This window comes from Dipodomys merriami, unplaced genomic scaffold, assembly GCF_024711535.1.
Source record: "Dipodomys merriami isolate MVZ:Mamm:240054 unplaced genomic scaffold, mDipMer1.0.p SCAF_9, whole genome shotgun sequence".
Taxonomy (NCBI): domain Eukaryota; kingdom Metazoa; phylum Chordata; class Mammalia; order Rodentia; family Heteromyidae; genus Dipodomys; species Dipodomys merriami.
This window is the reverse complement of record NW_027206512.1, coordinates 37,495,008-37,521,507: the sequence shown is the minus strand read 5'-3', so window position 1 is coordinate 37,521,507 and position 26,500 is coordinate 37,495,008. Positions and strand designations below refer to the sequence as shown.

Genomic DNA, 26,500 nt, shown 5'->3' with positions numbered 1-26,500 from the left:
CTGATGCCCTATCATATGGACTGTGGAGAGGAACATAGGCCCCTGCCACCAATTGTGTGAGTAAATTGGATTAGCCTCAAGAGGAGTATTTAAATAACCTCGTAAGAAACCCTGAGACAGAAACATAATCCACTGCCCACCCTTAAAAGCTGAGAGAAAATAAATATATGTTGTATTAAGAATTATGTTATACGGTAATGGATTAAAAATACAGGGACTCTCCAGATTGTAAACAATTTGGAACATTGTGTGGCTAACACTATAACATACTTTGGATATGTTCAGAAAAGACATGTAAGATTTATCAGAATCATTTGTCCCTTTTATCTAAATTTGTTCATATATCTAAAATTATATAGCTTGTGGTTGTTTAAAAAAAGTAATATTGTTTATTGTTTAAATGAAAGTCACGAAAACTGTACCAATTTTATTTATTCATACCTTCATTTCTAGCTTTAGCATTTCTCATTTAAATTTGGGAAAACATTTAAAAGAAAATAGTTTCTCCATTCTATCAAAGTTTTCTTCCTCCAGTATTTTCTGTTAGTCACTGGTCCCACCTTTTAATACTAGGAGTAATTCTTCTTCTTCCTTCTTTCTTCTTCTTTTCTTCCTCTTCCTCTTTTGGGGGCAGTCCTAGGGCTTGAACTCAGGGACTGAGCACTGTCTTGGAGCTTTTTTGCTCAAGGCTAGCACCTACCACTAGCACTACAGCTTCACTTCTGGCTTTTTGGTGACAAATTGGAAATAGTCTCACAGACTTTTTTCTTTTTATCCCCTGGCTTCAAACCTTGATCCTTAGATCTCAGCCTCTTAAGTAGCTAGGATTACAGGCTTGAGCCACTAGCCTCCGGCTGGGAACCATGCTTTTCCTTTTACCCTACTTAGTTGTGAATCCTGGTCTTTTTGTTTGTTTGCTTGTTTGGGTCCTGGTACTAGGGTTTGAATTGCACTCTTATCCTGCCTCCTGAATAGCCGGGATTACAGGTGTATTCTACCTCACTCAGTTTAGAAATGTAATTTAAACTTTCAGAGAACAAAAATTTAAGACCAGTTCTCTTAAAGTTATTATTAAGAAATGAACCGTTCACTTTGTGGTTCTAATTTGATTTTTTAAAATTCTGAATTGAGAAGCTGAGATATAGGACCAGCTGCAAAAATTTTAAGTCAGCTCTATGTAGCTGTGCTCTAGTTCCCATAGTTCATCTAACAGCTTTTAGAAGGTTTGATAAGTGACATTAGAAAAGACACAGCAGATGTGCATGATGGCTCCTGAAATCTAAAGTGGGACAGATGGTTCTCTAGTTGATTGACAGCATGAAGAGCATGGCAGCCAGGGTCACCTCCTGTGGAGGATTTTTTCTTTTTATCCCCTCTCTGCCTCTGCCTGAAAATAAAACTGTACACACAAAGAAAATCAGGAACAGCTATTTCAATCCTTTCTTTTCAACTATTTGTTGTAGTTAAAAAGATAGTCTTCCATAAGACTCAGTTATATGTGGAAGAAGTTCTTTTTTTTTTTTTTTTAACATTTGACGGAGTCAACTCTTTGCAGTAGATTCATATTTGACCATACTAATCAGGATACTGAAAACAGAACTGAGTTTAAAGAACAAATATCGTGCTACAATCCAACAAACAGTATAGATTAAAACCAGAATAGTTCATCAATTGAAGCCTAATGTTGCTTCATGTTTTAATTAACTTTAATGTTGACAAACTACTTGTTGCTTATTAGGAGTAGTACTGACTTGACATTCTTTAACATTGTATGCTTAGCTCTTTTTTTATTACAATTTTTTTTTGTTGGTTGTGGGTCTTGAAATCCGGGCCTGGGTGCTGTACCTGAGCTCTTGAGCTCAAGGCTAGCATTCTACTACTTGAGCCACAGTGCCACTTCTGTTTTTTTGGTGGTTAATTGGAGATAAGAGTCTCATGGATGTTCCTTCCCAGGCTGGCTTTGAACCAAGATCTCAGCCTCCTGAGTAGTTAGGACTGCAGTCATGAACCACCAGTGTCTGGCTATTTAAAATTTTTTTTAAAAATCCTTTCTAATCTCTAATAAAATAAAGAACTCATCTTTACTGCATGTAAACTAATGCTTTTAAAATATTTTGTATGATTTGTAAACTCATACTAATTGATTTTTCCTAGGTTTATATTAGTATAGGCTCTATAATTTTATTGATGCTCCTCTTCATCTAATCTGCTAAAAAAATTATAACAAAAAATAAAACAAGTTACAAAATATGTCCTACGAAAATATATCCAAGCATAAGTTGAGATATATTCTAGGGATCTAGGATTTCTGAAGTCCCTCTAAATCATCTAGAAGAAACAAACAGTGGCAGATGCATGTTTCTCTCTAGAAGACTCAGAAATGGCAATATGTTTGTAAGGAAGACCTGGGAGTAATGGTCTAGAACTTCATTTGCACAAACCTATGCGTATTTGGAATGACCTGCAAAACCTACCAAAGAATTCATATCCCTCAGGAAGCCTGACTTTTGAAGGGTAGGCAAAAGTCTAGAACTACTGTGGACCTTGTATGTGAACAAACATAAATTTTACTCCTGAGACTTAGAAGATAAAGTAGGTTCCAACAATGTGCACTCCACAAGTAGAGTCAGTTCAGCTCCTATAAAATCATTAAATCTCTAATGGTATGGATGAAATCAAACTGTAGAACAACGCTGTGGGTCAGATCCCTCAGAAGCCCGATAGCTGCTCTAACTTCTATCTATCCTTCTAACTTCTACCACTGATCTCAATGATGTTTTCTTTGTGGCTCTATTGTAAATCCATTGAATATGAAATATTTACACTTGATTATCTAGCAAATATTTTTCTATTTTTCTATCTCTCTAGCATAGACATCCCCACCTATACCTGTATTATTTTTGTTGTTTTTGTTTGTTTTGTTGGTCCTGGGGCTTGAACTCGGGGCCTGGGCTCTCTATACACCTACCTGTTTTTTGTTTTGCATAATAGTGAATATCAGGGCTTTGATAATTGTCTTTAATCCTTATTTGATTGGTATCACTTCTTCCCTACCCAACTTCTGCTCCATTGCCCATAATTTCAATCATTCTTTTGCCAATATCCTCAATTGCTTTGTCTTTCACAGATGGATGTGATGTATATGTACCTTTTCTTTAACCTTCTTCCTCTTTGTTGCAAAGGATAGAAGCAATCCATCTCCCAGTTATGCTGATCTGTTCATCCTTGCACTATCCCACATCTCCGCCTGCATGGAAATTTGTAATATTCTGTATATGTTATACCATAGCATACATAGAAAAAAAATCACAGTATTTAAAATTGGGGGTGTAGTTCAGTGGGAGTGTACTTCTCAAGGATGTAAAAAATCCTCAATTCAACCCCCTTCACTGCAAAAGAAAAAAGTGAAAGAAGGAAGGAAAAAAAAGAAATAAAAAGAAAAGCAAGAAAGCAAAGAAAAATCAGGAAGGAAAGGCAAAAGAAGAAAAAGGGAACATCACAGTATTTGTGTAGCTTACTAGAATTATTGCAGGGGTTTAGCATCCACATAAGGCTTAATTATATCTATGTATATATTTGCAATTAAAAGATATAAAATACAAGGGGATAGATGTAAAAAATTAGATGCTGAGTTTTAAATAGACATTGTATAAAACTTTGAAATAATATTTTTCTTTTTGAGACAAGGACTTGCTATAGAGCCCAGGCTGCCTTTGAACTCAAAGATGCTCCCGTCTCAGTCTCTGAACTAAGACGCACGTTTGGCTCTGACTGTTGGGAAAATGGAGAAGAATGGAAAAGGAATAGGCCAGACTGGATCACCAACAGGTAAGAACTGTTTATTGAGGAACAGCAAGGGGCACAGACCTTCCCATGGGTTTGGAGGTTGTGCAAGGGACTGGATTTTGGGGTGGTCTTATACATTGATCTTAACAAGGAAGCAGAGAATAAAAAAATGGGCTATGGTCTCCTGGAGACCAAGGGCAATGTCCTTGACCAGGCCCACAGTGGACTGCTGGAGTGTGGGGGCTATTGTCTCCTGGGGGCCAAGTTCGGAATGACCTGCCTGAGGACAAGCATGTGAGCACCCACCTGGTGCTTTGCTTGACCATGGGGAATAAAGCAGGATACAATCCTTCACTGACCAAGACTTTTTTAGTGGAATTCTTTCCAATCAAGAGAAATTTTGAATACAATAACCACTTAAAGGTTTACCAGTAAAATATCCAATCTGTTGAAAACTTGGTTTTTTGAATATCAGATTAGCAGAAATATAACAAACCAGATGGGTTTTTAAAAATAAGCTCCAAAAGAACTTTTTAATTTTAAAGATATCAAATAATGAAGTTCTAATTTCCATTCTTAAAGCAGGTCCCTTGCATATGGCCTGCTATCTCAAGAACAACACATTGACGACACTGAGCCAGATGTAGTTCATGTGAAGATATTATCTTAAAGACATGTTTGGGACCATAAAGACCTGTAAAGTGTCTTTTCTATAGGAACTATAGAACTACAGAACAGATAACGTAAGGAAAAAAATCATAACATAGCCCACAACTCCATTGTTAGGATATGTTTCAGAGATGAATTCACAAAGAAGATGTAAAAAAATCCAGAAATTTGAAATACTAATGCAATTGACGTGGTAAGGGAACAGGTGGTACACAGGAAACAATGTCTGCAAAGAAAACAGGCTATTTCTTATTGATGTGAGGCTCAAGAGGCACAGAGGCAAAGTCATGGTTCTGTGTGTGGTAGAAGTTACCAAAAGGCTCAAAAATGGAAACTGTTGAATCTGTGCGGTTCTATGGCTGTGTCTCTGAAATATGTTTGCAGGAGAACGAAGGTGGAGTGGCTCTAGAGTCAGTGGAAAAGATGGAAGTATGGACAGGGCAAAGGGGTGGATTGGTTGGTTGGGGCCTACCCTATTGTTGGAACAACAATAAACTTTCAGTTTAGAGTAGGCACTCAATAAACATTTGTGGAATGAATGAAAGAAAATGAATAAATCAGGGGTGAGGTGGGGGGAGATTAGGCGTGGCAGCCAAATGTTTGATGAGCCAGAAACCTGCCCTCCAGTGTACGCTCCATCATCTGAAAGGATGTGCTTGTTTTAATCCTAATATCATGTGTTGTTTTAATCGTAACAACCTCCCGAGGCAGGCAGGGGTCATTACCAAGGAGATGAGCAATGCCTGAAGCTCGGAGCCACCTCTGCCATTTTGGAACCGGTCAGAAAGTAGACCCCAGAGGATCGAACAGATTACTAAAGGGCATGCATTTAAGATTTACTTTCTACGGCTTCGTTTAGAGGCTTAAAGAGTGAAACGATCTACTGTGAAGCAGGAAGGCCGGACACTCTCAAAGAGGGCACAGTTGGGGTTTTAGGGGTGTCCACACCAGCAGGTCACAGAACCAGGAGGAAGGGGGCGTCACCAGAACACAATGCCTACCCGCGGCCTCCGGGGGGGGCGGGGCTCTTTCCGCGCAGCCGCAGTGCAACTCTCGAGCGCGATGGGGCCCCGGTGTGAAGGGCGGAGGGACGAATTGAACCGTGCGGGTCCGGAAGACGCAGGCGGAAGGGTGTACGAGGAGAGGCTGCGCAGTTATCCTCCGTCGGGAGAACTTGACGTCATTTCCGGCCTCAGGGGCTAGTGCGTCCGGGTCGCGGCCACTTGGAGCCCGTATCTGGTTGACTTTTGGGCTGCCGCGTCGCAGACCGGCCCCCTTGGCCCGCCCCGGTGCCCGGCGCGCTTTTCTCCCTCCCCTGCGCCTCTCGGCTTGCCTCGCGGTCTCCGACCCCGGGTCGCCAGGGCTCGCCGCTGCTTCGGGAGGTGGGTCTGGTGGCGCCGCGGCCCCCTTTTCCGCGCTCTGCAGCCCCTTTGCCTGGTCCTCGCTGTGTTGTGCCCTCCGCCATTTTCCTGCCCGAGGGTGGCCGGGCCGGGGCCTCGGCGTGCGGGTGCGGGCGGGAGGCCCGCGGCAGGCTGCGGGCGGGCGGGAAGGCGGGGCGGGGGCCCCGCGTCCGTGTCGGCCGCTGCCCCGCGCTCTGCCCGCACGCCTGCGGGCCTGGCAGCTTTCCCTTGGAGTCCGGTACATCTCTCTGTGGTATTATTTAGAGCGACCTTGCCAGGCTCTAGGAAGGATGGAGTCGGGGAAAATAAGGTGTTCCTCTCCCCACCTCCCCCATGTGGCTTTAACATAGGAGTCATTTGTTCAGAAGACTTGGTCCTCGAGTTCAGTTTACCTTTCATTTATTTATTCATTTGAATAATGAATTAGCACGTCGTAGGCCCTGGGGGATGACCCCAATGACTGACTGAATGTCGGAGGGTCCCATTGCTATTGTCATACACTGTATACTATGTCGTGTGTTAATGCAGTATTAGAAGTGGGAATTGTCATTGCCCTGTGTGGTGTTACGTAAGGTAGATATTTGATTTGCTGGTCTCACATCCTGTGGTGTGTGGGTTTAAAATAAAACCAATTAAGAAGGTAATAGGATACTGTTGCATTTTTTTTTTTGAATCATGTATTTGACATTTGAAGATTATTTGAGCTGACGGAGGAACGTTAGCAAGTTAGATTGGCTGTCTGCTTTACACCACAGGGAGAAGGATATGGCGTCGTTTGTTATCCACTTTTTTTTTTTTTTGAATATTGCTTTGTGGAAGAGGTGGCATGTTTCCTGGTATTTCCTTCTAAAATGGAAGTCTGGAAATGATAAGATTTTTCTTCTATTTGGAACGTTAACCTGATCATTAGGCATAGGTGAAAATAACCCATCTTTATTGTTGTTTTTATATTTTAACCATATATTAATGTAACAGTTGGTGAATACCTACACCTTTTCCATCTAAGGGAACTAACAGGAATAATCAGTCCAAATTAATTAGATTTATGATTTGCATTTAGTTTTATTATACCAAGATGTCATATTTAATATTTGTTGTCTTGTGGACAAGTAATTTTATTAAATATTACGTTTTTAACATTGTGATAGTTTCTAATATTTAAATTTTTTGACACAGGAAAGATGAATGGGAGGGCTGATTTTCGAGAGCCGGACACAGAAGTTCCAAGACCAATTCCCCGTAACTATCATATTAAGTATTTATAGTTAGTAGCATTTTATGGTTAAAGAGAATTTTATTGCCTAAGTAATAGTAGCACTGGGGTGGGTTAATGAGTGTGCCACCTACATGATCACATATGGTTTCACACTTGGTTTAATGCTCTCATTGCCAGTTTGAAATGCCTAGTGATTTAAACAAGAGGTTTCACATTTCCATTAAGCACTGGGTCTAACACCTGGTTCTGACTAGTTCTAAGTTTGTAAATGTTTACATGTACTAGTATACAAAATGCTAGGTGTCTTTGGTTAAGCTAATATTGCAGTTTAGTTTTTTTTTATGAGCATTTTATTATTTTTCAACTTTCCTTGGCAAAAAGACATAGGGGCTGATTACATTCCAACTGAGGAAGAAAGAAGAGTCTTCGCAGAATGCAATGATGAAAGCTTCTGGTTCAGATGTAAGTTCAATTTTCTAATGAACGTGGTTTGCTCCAAAATTTGTACCTAAAATTTTGACCTGAGTTTGCATTTGAAATTATAATTCCATGTAGAACAAATTGGCATGTTCCTGGCTCTAGTGGCTAGTGACATGTTTTTGGCATGGTGTGGTTATTGCTCATAGATGTTAAAAAATGGAATTGTGTACATTTTAAAGCAATTTCAGTATTCTTTCAAAACCAGGAGGCAATTTTATCAGTTATAATAATGGCCCTTACTGGGGGGCTGGGAAGGTGGCTCACTGATAAGAGTGCTTGCCTTCATGCATGAGGCCCTGGGTTCGATTCCTCAGCACCACATAAGCAGAAAAAGCTAGAAGTGGTGCTGTGGTTCAATTGGTAGAGCGCTCGTCTTGAGCTGAAGAGCTGAGGGACATTGCCTAGGCCCACAGTTCAGGCCCCACAACCAACACACATACACACACAACAATAATAATGGCATTTACTGAGTGTACATTTGTTTTATAAAAACAACCCTGAAGGGATGATAAATATTAGCGATGAAGAAATTGAGGTTTAGAGATGTTAAATGAGTTAGGCAGCGTTTTATAGTTAGTGAGTTATTATGTCTGAACTTGAAGCCAGATCTGTCTGAAATGCAAGCTTGTATTTTAACTCTCACTTTTAACTGTAATAAAAGCTGGTTAGCTCCATTTTATTATTGTGAAATATTATTGAATTAGAGTATTTTTGTTGTTGTTGATCATGGGGCTTGAACTCTGGGCTTGGTGCTATTGTTGAGCTTTTTTTTTTTTCTGTTCAAGCCTACTGCTTTACCACTTTGAGCCACAGCTTCACTTATGGTATTTTGGTGGTTAATTGGACTTTACTACCCAGGCTGGCTTTTAATTGTGATCCTCAGATCTCAGCCTTCTGAGTAGGTAGGATTACAAATGTGAACCACCAGTGCCTGACTTACATTGGTTATTTTCAAGGTAGGGTCTCACTTTATGCCCAGGCTGGCCTGGGCTTCATTCCTTACACTTGTGCTTACCTGTATCTCTACGCATTATGCCAGCCATTGTGTTCCCCTCTAGCTGGGAAAACAGGTGCTCACCACTGTGCTTAGCCATTAGTTGAGATGGAATCTCATGAAATTTCATGTTCCATCTGGCCTTGAACCTGGATCTTCTGATGACCATCTTTCAAGTAAAGTAGCTAGGATCACTACTTCCTGTTTCAAGTCTTACTGTGAAGTCATATTATTTCTAGATATTTAAAATTGTGGTTCTGTGAACTGACTAGAAACTGGTGTGTCTGAGCCTAAATATACAGGTAGTAAAGACTCTGTACATGAGTATATGACTTGTCCTTTTGGGATATCCATTTGTTTTGCTTAGGATGAGCATTAGATAACATGTGATGGTCTATTCATTATCTTTTTATGTTATATTAATAGAATAATACACAAGTTAGAAAGAGATCGTAGGCCAATCTGTTATTTCTTTATTGCATGAGTAGAAGCTGAGCTATATGATGGCATAATAGTGAACCCCATTAACATAACTGTTACTTACTTTTAACATTGAGCAGAAAACCCTTACCCACTGTTGAGATGGCTAACACATCACCTTTTATCCTCATATAATTAATCTTAAGTGCTGCGTTTTTCAGTGTTTGAAACAAGACAAACTGGTGCTGTAATTTAACAGGATTTGTCCTTTGAAAAACCATAAGTGATAATACATAAAGGCATTCTAACTAGCCAACATTAAAGAAACCTTTTACAGCAAAGGTAAAATCTGCTAGTAAGTAGAGTAGTAGAGTCAAAACTTAAGATTTCTGCAACTTGTGTCTGAAGACAAATATAATGCCTTCTCCCAAAGTTACAAATTTTTTAAATTATAAAATTTCTCTAACGATTTATATATCTTAATTACTTAGATTCTTAAATTGTCCATGTAGAGTTTAGACCAGAGTTGTGCAAGCTCAGTCCTTAGGTCAAATTTGTTTTTGCAGAGATAATGAATTGTTTTTACTTTTGTTCTTGTTGTTCTTGGTAGTGCCAGTCCTGGGGTTTGAACTTGGTGCTTGGGCATTGTCCCTGACCTTTTTTGCTCAAGGACAACACTCTGCCACTTGAGGGTTTTGGTAATTAATTGGAGATAAGAGCCTCATGGACTTTTCTGCCTCCACTAGCTTTGAACTGTGATCCTCAGATATTCAGCTTCCTGAGTTGCTAGCATTAAAGGTATTGAGTTATGGGGCATCCAGCTAATTTTACATTTTTAAATGATTGAAGGGAAAGAAAAGGAGAGACTTTATCATTATATGTGAAAATGACGACATTAGTATTTTTATGCCCATAAGTAAAGTTTTATTGAAACATATAAATAAGTTAAAAAATACATGGAGTTTCTGCATTATCTCTGTCTGCTTTTTCCTTAAAACAGCAGTTAAATAGTCTGGATTAAGACTAAATAGTTACTTCCCCTCTGGTTCTTTAGATCATGTTTGCTATTCCCTGGTCTGGAATAGAACTATTTAATGTACGTCCATGACAGATGGAATTACTTAATATAATTTACAGTGAAAGAATATAAAGCAAAATCAGGAAAAGGATTGTGAAGTAAAGTCTAGAGGAAGCCAGATGCAAGCTTCTGAAGTCTTAGTGTAATCATACACAAAGGGCATCTTTATAATTTCTCAGGTATGGGTACCTATCATGGAAGGTGGGTAACCTGAGCCTTGCAGGTACCAAAATTCCAGTCCTCTTCCCTGTGTATAAGCATAGTTCAAACTTAGGAACAATTATTTAGGTAATTTTCATGTAGAGAACTAGTCACTAGTCAAGTTGCTTGCCAGATTGGTTTGCCATCATGACAGAGTATTGTTAGTGCTGGTGTAGAGAACAGTGATTTATGTTTCTAAGTTATAAGTCATCTTAGAGTTATGAGAACTTTGGATTTTTCACTCTAGATTAGTAAGTATAGAGCTACAATATTTTCATATAGTTTTTCATTTCTGTGCTTGTCCTGTGATAAACTTGGAGCTTAGGCTCTGTCCCTGAGTTATTTTGCTCAAAGCTAGTGCTCTGCCTCACAGCTCTACTTCCAGCTTTTTTTGTAATTAATTGGAGATAAGAGTTTCAAGAATTTTCTGCCCAGGCTGGCTTTGAAACAGCCCCCTGAATAGTGAGGATTATAGGCATGAGCCACTGGTGCCCAGTTTTCATACACCTTTTTTTTTTTTTTGCCAGTCTTGGGGCTTGAACTCAGGACCTGGGCACTGTCTTTTGTTCAACGCTAATGCTTGAGCCATAGCGCCACTTCAGGCTTTTCCTGTTTATGTGGTATTGATGAATCGAACCCCGGGCTTTGTGCATGCTAGGCAAGCACTCTACCACTGAGCCACATTCCCATCCTGTCAAATATTTTTAAGGAGTACTTAAAATAAATGTTTTGTATACCTCTAGCCACCATGTGATTTTGGTCTAATATGTTTTGTATTTTGGTTTATTCAGCAACATAGAATATCCATCCCTGATATCAGAAAGATTACATTATAACATGGTACCTGGCATTGCACTAAATATCATTTTGAGCAAGGGTCTTATCTCTAATTTTCGGTTAATCTTTAAATGGGTGGTAATATTATCTAGTAAAGGAATGAATCAAAGTAACATGCATATAAGGTATTTAGTATGCATCATTGATTATGCTTGGTTATTATTCAACAATGGCCTATTTAAAGAAAAGTGGCTTTTATTCATATTCTTTTTTCCCCTTCAGAAGTAACTTGTCACTTTTATTCTGTTATTGCAGATGGTATTATTAATGAACTGCTACCTATTTTGGAGCCTAAGATGCATCCTTAAGTATATTGCTTACTGTTTTGTAGTTTTTAAAACTTATTTTATTGGGGCTGGGAAGGTGGCTCAGTGGTAGAGCGCTTGCCTTGCATGCATGAGGCCCTGGGTTCAATTCCTCAGCACCACATAAGCAAAAAGAAAAAAGCTGGAAGTGGCACTGTGGCTCAAGTGGTAGAGCGCTAGCCTTGAGCTGAAGAGCTGAGGGACAGTGCCCAGGCCCAGAGTTCAGGCCCCATGACCAGACCCCCCCCAAAAAAAACTTACTTTATTTATTTTTTGGTGCCTGTCCTGGGGCTTGAATTAAATACCCGGGTGCTGTCCTTTAACTGTTTTTGTTCAAGGCTAGTGTTCTACCACTTGAACCAAACCCCTACTTTTTGCTTTTTTGCTAGTTAATTGAAGATAAGAATCTTAGGGACTTTTTTCTCTGGGCTAGCTTCAAACCACAATCTTCAGATTTTAGCTTTTTGAATATCTAGGATTATAGACATGACCACTGGTGCCTGGCTGTAATGTTTTCTTGAAAAGCATTTTTTTACCATCTATGTATATAGTACAGCTTTCAAAGATATAACAATTTCTTTTAAAGGTAATTACTTGTGCAGTCTACTTCTAGAAGGTTTTATTGATGCTCATTTATCTCTTACTGAACTCAAGGCAAATTAAATTTTTTTGTTGTTGATAATGACTTTTTCCCCCCTTCTATAGCTGTGCCTTTGGCTGCCACAAGTATGTTGATTACTCAAGGATTAATTAGTAAAGGTAAATACTTAAAATTTGAATTGTTTATTTATTTATTCATTTATTTATTGTCTTTCATGGGACTTGAACTCAGGGCCAGGGCTCTGTTCTGAGCTCTTTAGTTCAAGGCTTGTGCTCTGCCACTTGAGCTACAGTGTCACTTCCAGTTTTCTGGTGGTTAATTGTAGGTAAGAGTCTCATGGCCTTTCCTGGCCAGGCTGGCTTTGAACTGTGATTCTTATATCTCAGCCTCCTGAGTAGCTAGGGTTACAGGTGTGAGCCACTAGTGCCCACTGATAATGGATCTTATTAAGCATTATTGAAGAATTTAAGAGTTTTGTCTGTAAAAGTCCACGGATTTTAGCGATTACTGTGATGTCAGCATTTGATACTTTTCTGTACAAAGCATCATTAATAATTTATAAGAACAAAAAAGTAAAAACTTGTGGATGGTTTATAGGTATAGCAGCAGCACTTTTACTTAGATTGTTAAAAATTCAAAATAATAACCCTACTTAAGAGTATCTGAGGTGAGGCCTTGGAATTTAATAAATTGCTGTGACTTTTTTTCCAGAATTGCTTTTTTATGGTGGTCCTGAGGCTTGAACTCTGTTCTTGGGTGTTGTCCATAAGCTCCTTTTGATCAAAGTTAACACTACCACTCGAGCCACTTCTGGCCTTTTCTGTGATTTAATTGGAGATGAGTCTTACAGACTTTGTTGTTCAGTCTGGCTTTGAACTGCAGTCCTTAGATCTCAGCCTCCTGAGTAGCTAGGACTACAGGCATGAGAAACTACCATTGTCTGGCACATAGTCACATGCTATATGTCTTCTTGTTGAGCTTTCATTTTTTTATTAAGTTTTGTAGCTTTCTCTGTATGTATCTTTCATATCTTTCATTAGATTCATTCCTGCATCTTTTTTCCAGTTAGTATAGCACTGAAAATTATTAAAGACCCAGGGATGTATTTAGGTTTAATAAGATAAAGAAGGGAGAAAGACAAAAGAATGAGAAACATTTCCTGTTGAAAATGAGAGTAGGGCTGGGAAGGTGGCTCAGTGGTAGAGCGCTTGCCTTGCATGCTCGAGGCCCTGGGTTCGATTCCTCAGCACCACATAAGCAAACAGAAAAAAGCCGGAAGTGGCGCTGTGGCTCATAGTGGTAGAGCGCTAGCCTTGAGCTGAAGAGCTGAGGGACAGCGCCCAGGCCCAGAGTTCAGGCCCCACGACCGGACCCAAAAAAAAAAAAAAAAAAAAAAAAAGAAAATGAGAGTAAAGACTCCATAAATGAAATCTATTGAGAATTGTTTGTTGTTCTTGGTATATAGAAGCAGTTTGTTTTTCTATTGGTTTGGTGTTGAGTGGTCTTTCTATATTCACCTTTCTGATGGTTAGAGGTCTTTTAAAATCTATTGACACTAAATTCTTTCTCTTAAAAGTAAGAGAACCGGGTGCTGGGGGCTCATGCCTGTAATCCTAGCTACTCAGGAGACTGAGATCTGAGGATCTTGGTTCAGAGCCAGCCCAGGCAGGAAAGTCTGTGAGACTCTTATCTCCAATAAATCACTAGAAAACTAGAAGTGGTGCTGTGGCTCAAGCAGTAGAGTGCTCACCTTGAGCTGAAGAGCGCAGAGAAAGTGCCCAGGCCCAGAGTTCAAGCCCCATGACCAACCAAAAAAAAAAAAAAAAAAAGTAGAGTTCTCGAGGGTCAAACAGTTAATGTTGGCAGATAATCGTCAGAAGAAATAGTTAGATAGTTTGAACTGGGTGTTCTCTGACAGTGTTACTCAGAAATATTTAACTCTTTGTTCTTTAGGAATCCTTTCAAGTCATCCCAAATATGGTTCCATCCCTAAACTTATATGTAAGTATGTATGGTACTACATTTTTCTTTTCTTTTTCATCTGAATAAAATTTTTTATCAAATTTTGATACATTGTGACTTACTCATGGTAGTTATATGGTTATATATTCTGATTAGTTTGTTTTAACTTGTCCTTAAATGGACTACTTGGATATTTTATTGTTAGCATCAGAAAATAAATTATATAAAAGGCCTTTTTCTTCTTTTATTGTGTAATACAACTATTAAATTGAAATTACTTTGTAGGCTACATAGTATTGATTTAAAAAGAAAATTTTGTTCTCTGTCTAGGGAAAGTAGAGCAAATAACCCTAAGAACTGAACTTAATATCTTTGTGCTGATTCTGGGGCTTGAACTCAGGGGGTGGGTGCTGTCCCTGAGCTTTTTTTGGTCAAGACTTGTGCTCTTCCACTTGAGGCACAGTGCTACTTTAAGTTTTTGGGGGTTAATTGGAGAGTTTCATAGACTTTCTGGCCCCAGCTGGCTTTGAATCACCAATCTTTAGTTTTTAGCTTCTTGAGTAGCTAGGATTATAGCTGTGAGCTACCCAAGCCTGACTTAAACTTAATTTTTTTAAAGAAATAGTTTTAAATTTATGTTTTTAGCTAATTTACATTTTGCAATTTTGGCTAGTACAAAAAAAAAATTTCTCTTTCAAAAAAGTAGTTGAGGCATTTCATGAATCTTTCCAGGCAGGATAGCCTCTTTTGTATTAAAATCCAAAACATGAGATAATGAGGATAGTATGTAGGTTAGAATTCATAATTCATTATTTTAAGGGATTTGTTTTACCTAGTTACATATTTAAAGCAACCCCATGAAAGTGGCTCAGTACCTAACAAAACTAGTGTATTCGAATTGTTTTATCTTAATGAAACTTTATGTTTTTGAGGGAGGTGAATTATACCCATAAAGTCTTTCTGTGATCTTTTGAGCCTAATTTAATGTACTTTTACTATTATGTTAGGAAATCTTTTTCTAAAACCTAACAGATACTTAGAATTACTTTTTTTAGTAAAGATTTTTTGTCTGAAAGGTCTCAGTCATACTGTTTTGTTTGTTTTACAAATAAGTTGCCTGCATCATGGGATACTTTGCTGGAAAACTTTCTTACGTGAAAACTTGCCAAGAGAAGTTTAAGAATCTTGAAAATTCCCCTCTTGGAGAAGCTTTACGATCAGGACAAGCACGGCGATCTGCACCACCTGGGTAGGCCTTATTCTGATCTTAAAATTTAATTTTTAAGTAAAGACACTGGACAGTGCCGTCATTCAGCATGCCAAATATTGCCTTACTAAAAAAATCTTTGGAAAGTTGACATTTGTTATAGGCTAAAATAACTTGCTTTAATAAGAAGAATAAGGCATGTTGGCTACTGCCATTGTTACCAGTATAGTTTCCTTCTATTGGGAGTCCATGTCTTAGAATGAAGGGTTTTATCTTCATTCAGTTTGGCAAGCCCTTTTGGTTTACTGAATTTTAGACTTTTCATTTAAATTCCCAACTTGGTCAGTCCTATCTCCTTAACAAATTACAGTTTTTCCTTTTATTGTTTTTGTTGTTTAAAATAGGGAAATGAATTGCACAGAAAATCTGTTTTAACTTTTCTCTGAGATTCAGCACATTAATCTTTGTTTTGATACTGTGGCTTCATACTGACAGCCATAGTTCTTTTTTAATTTTGCTTAAATTTTTTTTTTTTTTGTCAGTCCTGGGGTTTGAACTTGGCCTGGGTACTGTCCTTGAGCTTCTTTTGCTCAAGGCTAATGCTCTACTACTTGAAATTACTTCTGGCTTTTTCTGTTTATGTGGTACTGAGGAATGGAACCCAGGGCTTCATGCATGCTAGGCAAGCACTCTACCACTGAGCCACATTCCCAGACCTTTAAAAAAATTTTTTAAAAAATGTATTTATTTGTGTGTGTGACAGTCCTGGAGTTTGAATTGTAGGGCCTAGCACTGTCCCCTGAGCTTTTGTGCTCAAACCAGCACTCTACTACTTTAGCCAGAGCTCTATTTCTGGCTTTGTTGTAGTTGGTTGTGGGGCTTGAATTAGGGCCTGAGCATGAGTCTCACAGGGACTTTTCTGCCAGGTTGGCTTCAAAACATAATTCTCAGATCTCAGCCTCCTAAGTGCCTAGTTTTAACAAGGCATGAGCCACCAGTGCCCAGCTTACTTTTGGCTTTTTTTTTTTTTTTTTTTTTTTTGCTAGTCCTGGGGCTTGAATTTGGGGCCTGGGCACTATCACTGAGCTTTTTGCTAAAGGCTAGTACTCTACCACTTGCTGTAAACAGCACTTGCTATGTTCTGAAGACTTGCAATACCTCACTTCCTTAGCCACTTGAGTGCTGGGATCACTGGCTTGAGCCACCATGTCTGGGTTTCATTGTTGCTTAAATAATTTTTAAAATAAACTGAGTAAATTCTGGTATAAATTGGTGTAAGTTCTTTGGATAGTATTTTGTTAGCATATATTAGAATGTATAACATTTAGAGTCTTTTTAAAGTTTATTTGTGCCAAATTCTGTAAATCAGATCAAATTTAAATCTATAGGCACAAAATTATTTACAGATGATAATTAGTGTTGTTTTTATAAGTTTCTGAGGCCAAGCGTTATTGTGTAGTTTCAAAAATAGTCTTTTTCCCTAGCCTCCCAATGCTGGCAATATAGTCATGTACCATCATGTCTAGGTCTTTCAAGTAGCCTATTACTTTGTATATATTTTCTCTGCTTGTTTTTTCTGTTGTGAGTTTTGAACTCATGACCTGGCACATGCTTGCCAAATTCTCTGCAACCAAAGTATGGACCCCCAGCTGTACAACTTTGCTTTAAGTAGAGAAAACTGAATTAATTTCCAGTGAAGGAGAATGGTTCATGGATATTGGGAAGCTGCTTAAAACTGATTGTAAAGCATCAAAATGAAATGTTTTTGCTAACCTGAAAAGGTAGAATATAAATTACATATGCATAAAATTTCCTCTTCAAGGGGCTGGGAAGGTGGCTCAGTGGTAGAGCGCTTGTCTTGCATGCAATGAGGCCCTGGGTTCGATTCCTCAGCACCACATAAGCAGAAAAAATAAAAAAACCTGAAGTGGCACTGTGGCTCAAGTGGTAGAGTGCTAGCCTTGAGCTGAAGAGCACAGGGACAGTGCCTAGGCCCAGAGTTCAGGCCCCACCACCGGACCAAAAAGCAAACAAACAAAAAAAATTTCCTCTTCAAAGAAAAGTTTATGAGTTTTAAGTAGATAGTGATAATGGTTGTGATAATCAAGATTTCTACTTTTTATCCAACTTTTCTGTATATGTTCATTATAAGAGTCAAAATGAGCTGGGGGCTGGTGACTCGTGCCTTGTGATCCTAGCTACTTAGGAGGTTGAGAGCTAAGATCATTGTGCGAAGCCAGCCTGGGCAGCAAAGACCAGAAGACTCTTAATCTGTAGTTAATCACCATAAAGCCAGAAGTGGAGCTGTGGCTCAAGTGGTAGAATGCTAGCCTTCAGCACAAAAGCTCAGGGACAGTACCCAGTCCCCGAGTTCAAGCCTCAAGACTGGCACACATGTGTTTAACCCTAAGGTTTTCTTAAAGACTATAGTATAGTGTGGATAAATGAATTTGGATAAGTAGACAAAAAAGTTACAGTCATTAAATAGGTTGATAAATTATATTTTACTGTCAAGCAATGTAAACTTCATTTAGAGATAGTGTTTATGTGAATGTGCTATAGCAAATTTAGTGGAAATACCTTTTCCCACGAATATGTGAAAGGGTATGCCTACTAAAACTAAGACCTGAACCAAAGTTCTTTTTCCAATAATTTTAGTATACATTAAAATTACCTTCAAAGTTAGAAATTTAGGAAATGAGATACGTCTTCTGTTTCCCTGACAATTTTTTTTTTTTGGGGTCCGGTCCTGGGGCCTGAACTCTGAGCCTGGGCGCTGTTCCTCAGCTCTTCAGCTCAAGGCTAGCGCTCTACCACTTGAGCCATAGCGCCACTTCCGGCTTTTTTCTTTTTGCTTATGTGGTGCTGAGGAATCGAACCCAGGGCCTCATGCATGCAAGGCAAGCGCTCTACCACTGAGCCACCTTCCCAGCCCTTCCCTGACAATTTTTTTTTTTTTTTTGTCGGTCATGGGGCTTGAACTCTGGGCCTGGGCGCTGTCCCTCAGCTCTTCAGCTCAAGGCGAGCGCTCTACCACTTGAGCTACAGCGCCACTTCCGGTTTTCTGGTGGTTTATTGGAGATAGGAGTCTCATGGTTTCTCCTGCCCGGGCTGGCTTTTGAACCACGATCCTCAGATCTCAGCCTCCTGAGTAGCTAGGATTACAGGCGTGAGCCACCAGTGCCCGGCTTCCCTGACAATTTTTAAGTTGTGTAAATCAGTACTTTTTTTTTTTAATGCTTTCTGTGACAGAGGGACAGAGTTCATTTTACTGCTTATAAATAACTTCAAATTTGGATTATTTGATCAATTTGATAATTTGTTTTCATACCTTAACAACTGAGGACAATGACTCATTTTTCTTACATTGTATTTTTTTTACAGGCACTATTCTCAAAAGTCAAAATATGCCACAAATATGAGTGGTCAGCCTTCTCTTGTGCCATCTCCAGCAGCAGACAATATAGAAAAGGAGATGCTTCCTCGTTATGAGCCCATTCCATTCAGTGCTTCTATGAATGAATCCACTCCTACTGGTATTACTGATCATATTGCCCAAGGTAGAAACTTCTCTTGAAATGAATTTCAGCATTTTATGGTTCAACGTATGTATAAACTTTATTTGATGACCTTTTCTGCTGGATATATATCACCTATATGTTCCAAACCATCAGCCATCCACCTAAACCCATCCGTCAGCCTACTCAGCATATTTGTTACTTTCTTCATTTGTTTCTTCATTCAATATTTCATGAAGATCAGTAGGTATCAGGCATTCTTGTGAGGTATAGAAGAAGTTAAGATGAATGCAAACCTATTTCTCATCTTATGGAAATTATCAGAAATATATACAGAAATGCAAAAATATATGACAAGTTGGTTTATTAATTTAAATACACATAATGGAAAAGTAGAGAAGTGTTAAATTATGTTTCAGGAACTAGAGATTTGGAGAGGCTAAAGTACAGTGGATAGATTGATCTTAAAGATTGTCAGCTTTTACAGAACGTTTGTCAAGAGAAAAATCCATGTAAAAGGGAATTGTAAAGTCATAAGTATGGAAGTCTAACATGGAAGACTATACATCTAAGTGAAACAACAGCAGCTTTGGATTAGAGCCTAGATTTGACTTACAATTGACAGTTAAAGTGCACTATATGATTTTGTAGTTATAGTCACAACAACTAATGTATAGTACTCCAGTCTCTTCCTTCAGGTGAGGCTAGTGTTTGAACTCAGGGCCTCCAGTTTACAAGGCAGGCCTTCTATGGCTGAGTCACATTGCCATATCTCCAGCTTGAGTTTTTTGGTCTCTTGATGGAGATAGTACTGGTCAAAGAACTGTTAGAATTAAATGATCTAGTCAGATGTGAAACCTGTAAAGCAATAGAATCAGCAAATGTTAAGTTTCTTCTTTCTTTGATTCTAGTCTGCAATGAAAAGTGGAGAATTAGAAGCTGGAAGCATAGGTCTACAATTCTAAAACCCCAAAATCTGGAAACCAAAAATTTTGTGACCTGAGCTCATTTTGTAGCATACTTTGACCTAACTGATATTAAGTTATAAAAATAGTTTTTATTTCATTTATTTGAAATGACTTTTCTATATTTTGTTGTCACACACTTGTGTGGTTTTATTTTGTTTTTTTACTATGCATTCCTGCTTGGATAAAGGATCATAGATCTTTGTATTCTTTGAAAACTCTTGGTTTAAAGTGAATTCAGTGAACCAGTAACTGGGGAGCAAATAAGAAACAAAAAGGGTTTTATTTTATTTTTAAGATGGGAGAGATTTCGATTTTTTTTTTTTTTTGGTCAGTCATGGGGCTTGAACTTGTGGCCTGGGCACTGTCTCTGAACTCTTTTGCTCAAGGCTAGCACTCTACCACTTTGAGCCACAGCACCACTTCCGGTTTTGTTGGTGGTTACTTGGAGGTAAGATACTCATGGACTTTCCTGCCTGGGCTGTCTTTGAACCATGATCCTCAGATCTCAGCCTCCTGAGCAGCTAGGATTACAGTCATGAGACACCAGTGCTCAGCCAAGATGGGAGAGATTTTATAAAAGCAAAGGTGAGGATGCAATGGGAGACTAGTTGATTATGGTTAAGAAGGTTTGAAAAGCTGGGCTCTGGTGGCTCATGCCTGTAATTCTGGCCACTTAGAAGGCTGAGATCTGGTTTAAAGCCAGACCTGGGCAGGAAAATCCATGAGACTCTTAACTTGTTAACCACTAAAAAGCCAGAAGTACTGTGGCTCCAAGTGGTAGAGTGCTGCCTTTGAGCACAAAAGCTCAGCCTCCCTCTCCCGAAAAAAAGTTTGGCAAAGATGAAGAAAGGGGATCTAGATAGGTCAGAATATAAAGTGTCTACTAGCTGAATGTGGCTGTGCAAATTAATTAAAATTCAGTTTCTCAGTTGCTTTGGTAATAGCATTTTAGTTACTAGTCATGTGTTATGGTAGTTCCTGTGTTAGTGCCAGCATAGAACATTCTTACTTGTGGAAAGTTGTTGAGGATCTCTTAGTTCTCAGTGTGCGCCCTTTCCCTTTGAAAAGACGACATCAAATTATAATGAGAAGTGGGTAACAGTGGTTAAAGTCACCATCTTATCTCCAGAGACAGTCCTTGTCTTTCACCATTTCATTCATCTAGTCTCAAGTCCAAATTCATTCTTCTTTGTTCAAGACAGAACTTCCACATAACACTAAAATAATCACTTTGGTATCTACCCGGGTAACAACCAACTCCATATGTAATAGTACTTTAATACCCTCCATAGCAGCCATCCTCTGTCCTCTTCTAGTTTTGGGTTTTTTTTCTACCTTGAAATTAGGCCTTTTTACTACTCTCCACATGGACCTCCCTGGTTTCCTTTGCTTTGCCCCAGGTTCTTTCCTTCCTTCTCAGAGCATCTTCTTTGGTCCTATTTGTCCAACGCTTTACTTTTGCTTGCTTTAACTAGGAATCCAAAGTTAATAATCTTTTCAAAATAGAAATCACTCCATCATAGCTACTAAAAGTCTTAGTATTAGTCTTAAGTTACTTAAGTTAAATCTAACTTATATTTAAAGCAGTGCCATTTTATGTTATAAGTGCAGAAAATTTTCCTCAATCTTCTCTTTGAATGTTTTCATTTATCACAGAATTTCAGAACAATAAAGTATTTTTCTTCTGGATGAGAAAAACCTTATACCTGGAAAGAAAGGTCATTTAGTCAAACTACCATATTTCCCAAGATTCAGCGAAGCTTAGTAATTTGCCCAAGTATATATACTGGTTGTCAAGTGTCATTATCACCTTCAGAATTTTAAAAGTTTCTATGGTGCAAAGACATGAGGTAATTTGTTAATTACTAATGCAGTGCGAAGTGTTTCATGACCAGTATCAGATTGTATTTTTCTTTACATCTTTTTTTGTATCTAGAACAGGTTTTCTGTCATTTTTAGTTTTTGCTTTATATCAGTATAGTACATATTTACTAAGATAAAAGATTAGGATTGAAAACATTCAATGTGTAGTTAATGTTGGAAAATTATGAATATTCATTGGAACCTTCTCATTCAGTTTTAAATAAGTACCTTTTATTATTTGAATTTTAATTAAGATGATTGTTACTACAATGGCATGTGTAAGTTATCTCACTGAAAAATACTTCTGGTATGTGTGAGACTACTAGTTCACTGAATGTTATGTTAACATTAGTTAATTAAAAATATTTATATGACTTTTTTGCTGTTTATCCATTTTATAAACTATCTTCAGTATTTGATCCTGTCAATATTACAGAGTATTGTGTAGTTTTGGGTTTTTTTTGAAATTTATGAGTTGTTTTATTTATTTAATTGAATACTAACTTTCATACACTAGAAACTTGGTGTCTTGATTTCACTGACTGGATTTTCCTTTTCTTTTTTAATGGCTATCTACTTTTATCATTTATAGTTAATATATTATTCTTATCATCATACGATTTTTCACAAATAGTGATTTATTTATTTTTATTGTGAACATACTGTACAGAGGGGGTATAGTTTGTTTTTTATCAGTATTTGACTCTTGATAAATACATTGTTCACACTTTGACTTTTCTGGGGGGAAATAGAATAAGTACAGGTTCCCAGGGTAAACATAGTGTTAGACCAGAAAGAAAACAATCCCTTCTCTGGCTAAAGTCTAGATTTACCCTTTTCAGTAGTTAGTTCAATTATTTATGTTCACATACCATAAAGATGACAAATTAAGTTTGTTAAGTAATTGGAGCTATTGGTATATAAACCCTGACTAAATGGGAACATTATTTATGGAACTGTTAAAAAATCTGTTACCAAATTTTATTCAGTAGACTCTCAATTTTATACATACTAAGAATGATTTTCCAGTTTAAAGTACTACCATTTTAATTTGTTTAAATGGTATAGTGTAGAAATTGAATTTTATTATGTTACTCATCCTTTTTCTGGTGATGATTTAGTTCTTAAAAACTTCGTTAATTTTCAGTTGTAGGAATAAAAGTTTAAAACTATAAGAAGGAATAGATTTCAGTGTTGAAGTTACCTTGGAGAAAGTGTTGTAAAGTACCTTTGGAATGGTGGTCATTTGATCCTTCATTTCTTCTTATTCTGTTTTGATTGTAGATAACAAGTATTTGCAAAGTTTAGTTTCTGTGGATTTATCTAAATCCTTTTGTCACCACTTATTAACTGTTTGTTGTTTTAGGACCTGAGCCCACCCCAGAAGAAAGTCCCAAAAGAAAAAATATTACATATGAGGAATTAAGGAATAAGAACAGAGAGTCATATGAAGTAACTTTAACACAAAAGACTGACCCCTCAGTCAGGCCTATGCCAAAAAAAGAAGGTATGATAGTTTAGTCTGAATCACGTAACTTTAGAATTGGAAGCTAAAGCATTAGTTTCAAACAATTACAATAGTATGTCATTAAATTATTCCATTAATCTAGGTAATTTTTTTAAGGAATTATTTTATAGGTATGTTTTCCATTTTTAAGGTGTTCAAAAGGCCATTTTCTGTTAGAAAATAAGTTGAAACAGTACAACTCAGGACAGTAAGACTTTAATTTTCTATTATAGTTTAGAATATTCACACTTTATAAAAAGTCACCTTGGGAATTGACATCTTTTTCCTACTGGTGGATCACTTGCTTATCGAGCTTTGCTTACCTGAGGTTGATTGTGAGATTGTACTGTTACTTTGGGCAAAACTGCTCATATAGAGTAGTGAGATTTGTATATATGTGCATTTGGAAGAGTTATGTGCTATACAAATAAATTTTTAGGACATTTCCAAGAGAGCAATTTGATTTACATTATTTTTCTTTATAATTTGGTAATAAACCTATAAATCACAGTCTGTAAGTCCTTTAGGAACAGCCATATATTATCCAAAGTCAAGTTTTGGACACAGAAATTTACTTCTACAGTATTTTAAGGTTTTACAAGTCATTTTAATATAGGGTTTTATGATTTCACTTTTAAGGAATTCCAGAGGATATGTCATTGTTTGAAGGTTTTTCTATTTACTAATTTAAGCATCAAAGAAAGGAATTAAATTCAGGGATAGAACACTTGCTAGATGTGTAAGATTCTGAGTTCAGTCCTTATAAAATAATAAATTATAAACTAATGAAAAATTCTTAAAAATTCAAGGGTAGGTTGGGAGAAATAGGTGAGAATGTTGAAAGGGGTGACATCGATTAGTGTGTATTCATAAACTCTTTGTTAAATGGCAGCTTCTTGTGTTACATAAAGATAATAACACCAAAACCTCATAAGATAGGAATTGGCCCTTTGTGCCTTCTGAAGGAACCATTTGCCATAAAGTGCAAAAACACATAAAAACCTTCAGCATTTGCAATTAGGATAATTTTAAGAGCCCAGGTATTTTTTTTTCCCCTCTCCGGTTGTGGGGCTTGAACTCTGGGCCTGGATGCTGTCCCTCAGCTCTTCAGTTCAAGGTGAGCACTCTACCACTTGAGCCACGCTCTACCACTTGAGCCACGGTGCCATTTCCAGTTGTCTGGTGGTTTATTGGAGATAAGAGTCTCACTGACTTTCCTGCCTGGGCTGGCTTTGAACCATGATCCTCAGATCTCAGCCTCCTACGATTATAGGCGTGAGCCACTGGTGCTGGCTAGCCCAGTTTTTTTGTTATTTGGGTTTTTTTTGTTGTTGTTATGTTTTGTGCTGGTGCAGGGCCTGGATGCTGTCCCTGTGTTTTTTTGCTCAAGGCTACCTCTATCATTTTAGCCACAGTTCCACTTCCATCTTTTTGGTAGTTAATTAGAAATAAAAGTCTCAATGGACTCTTCTACGTGGGCAGGCTTTGAACTATTATCCTCAGATCTCAGCTTCCTGAGTAGCTATGTTTAAAAGCATGAGCCACTGGTATCAGTCTTCTAGTTTAATTTTTAAAGATAGCTTTTATTTCGCTTATAATCACTTTTATAATAAGGATAAGTAAAACCTTCATCATAAAAAAAAGTCTATCTTTCAAATAGATTTGCAGTACTGGTTGATGCTTGTAATTAGAAAACATTGGCATCCAGTGGCAATTATTCTGTAAAATGTCAGGAGTTATGGTACAATTTCTGTTTATTGATTTAGACTGTAAGCTCCAGGAGGGCAGGAAGTAGTATTTTTCTCATTTTTCTTTTCTAGTATATGTCTCCAAATACATATATTTGGGCTATCAGAAATGGAATGTATTGCTCAGGCCTTCAGTAGTAATAAAGTATAGATTTGCTGGGTTTTAACTGAACACTAGAAATGTAATGTGAATGTATGAACTTTTTCTTTGTAAAAGGAAATTGATTTTTTTGTGCTTTATGTAAAGACTTATGAGGTAGTTTAATTGATTTTCTAAAATGTTTTCCAATCTAAGCAGGAAATTTAAAAATGTAGTATAGGTTCACAGGGTCTGAGAGTATTAAAGTGCCAGACTTTATTTTCTGTCACTTTTATTTATTGACATGAGAAATTATGGCAGTTTTTAAATCACAAGTGTGGATTTGTCAGCAATGTTCTTACTCACAATGTAGCTTCTAAAACTCTTATCCTGAAGTCCTGAAGAAATGAAGCATGGTGGTAAATAGCCAAAATGTGAGAACCATGGAGTGTACATATTGTCAGAAAAATAAAGTAGTTTTGACTTTTGACCCTAAAAGGTATATACAGTACAGTGATTATTACATGGTTAGAATTACTTGAGACTTATGAAGAGGAGTTAATTTGCTGATAGAGGCTTAAAAGAGAACCTTAAAATAGAAGACCAACCTGTCAGTGACTCACACAGCCACCAGAATATTGGAGACCTTTTTCTTCTTTGTAGACAACTTATGAGAGAGAAGATTGAGTTGCAATCTGAAGTTTTGATCTTGCTATATTTCCCATAAAAACAAAATTCAGATTTGATTTTTTTAAATTTCTTGATAACTTTTTGGTATATGCTATTTTATATACAACACTTACGAAGTAAGTAGTATGGTAAAGTTGTAAAGGCACCGAGGCTTTGGACCTAAAAACATTGAAATCTCAGTACTGCTACTTGTACCTTGGGCAAGTTACTAATCTTTTTTCTGACCCATAAGACAGACATTGTCTTTATATCATAAGGTTGTGTGAAGGTTAATTATTTATGTAAAGTTCTTGATATAGGACATGTCTAATTCCAAATAACCCCTAGTGCACAAAAATCTGTCCAGCCCATTTATAATTTGACGTGTTTTTCACATGAGACTCATAATTTCATCATCATTACAAACATAAAAACCTAAGATACTATTTTTCTTTTACTGTTTGGAATCATCAGTTATTTGTGCTTTTTTTTCTAGTAAAAGTAAACAAATATGGAGATACATGGGATGAGTGAAAAATTACATCTTTGGATCTGCTGAAGGAGTTCAATATCCAGCTTCATCTAGGTGGTCATGAATACCTGCATGCCTTGAGCTCAGCAGCAGTCATCATAAACACATTTAAAATTAAATCCCAGGTTTTTGTGGTTTGACTTACATTTTTAAAAACACAGATTTCAGTGTTTAAATTGTATAAATGTATTGACTGTGGGGAACTCTGAATGATGGTATTATACCATGATTGTGTATAGTTAGAAATTGTTTTAGGTTACAAGGCAAGGATACTCATGAAAGTATTGAGACTGTGATGCTCTTCAATCAGCGTATATGGAGATAAATGAAATCTGCATGCCAAATTGGGATGGGTTGGGGGGCAAGCATAATTTCAAGTGTTTAGCTTTATGTCAAGTTATTAAGCCTTTTTCATTTGCTGTGTTTAGTGTTTATGGTAAATAAAATGTAAAGGAACATA

At 37.5% G+C, this 26,500-nt stretch overlaps 1 protein-coding gene across 4 annotated transcripts; it reads left to right on the top strand.

Annotated features, from left to right (window-relative positions):
- Positions 1-26,500, top strand: Ociad1 (OCIA domain containing 1). Of its 4 annotated transcripts, XM_070012917.1 has the most exons (10): positions 13-56; positions 3,688-3,828; positions 7,032-7,094; positions 7,453-7,533; positions 12,092-12,145; positions 13,941-13,988; positions 15,063-15,198; positions 18,541-18,716; positions 22,872-23,012; positions 26,005-26,500. In XM_070012917.1, exons 2-10 carry the CDS (start codon positions 3,783-3,785, stop codon positions 26,040-26,042), a joined length of 783 nt encoding a protein of 260 aa, XP_069869018.1. In that variant the 5' UTR covers positions 13-56; positions 3,688-3,782; the 3' UTR covers positions 26,043-26,500. The 4 variants fall into 4 exon arrangements, with proteins under 4 accessions (XP_069869019.1, XP_069869020.1, XP_069869018.1 ...); XM_070012918.1 differs by lacking the exon at positions 22,872-23,012 and having other exon boundaries at positions 1-56; XM_070012919.1 differs by lacking the exon at positions 22,872-23,012 and having other exon boundaries at positions 1-56; positions 18,541-18,761.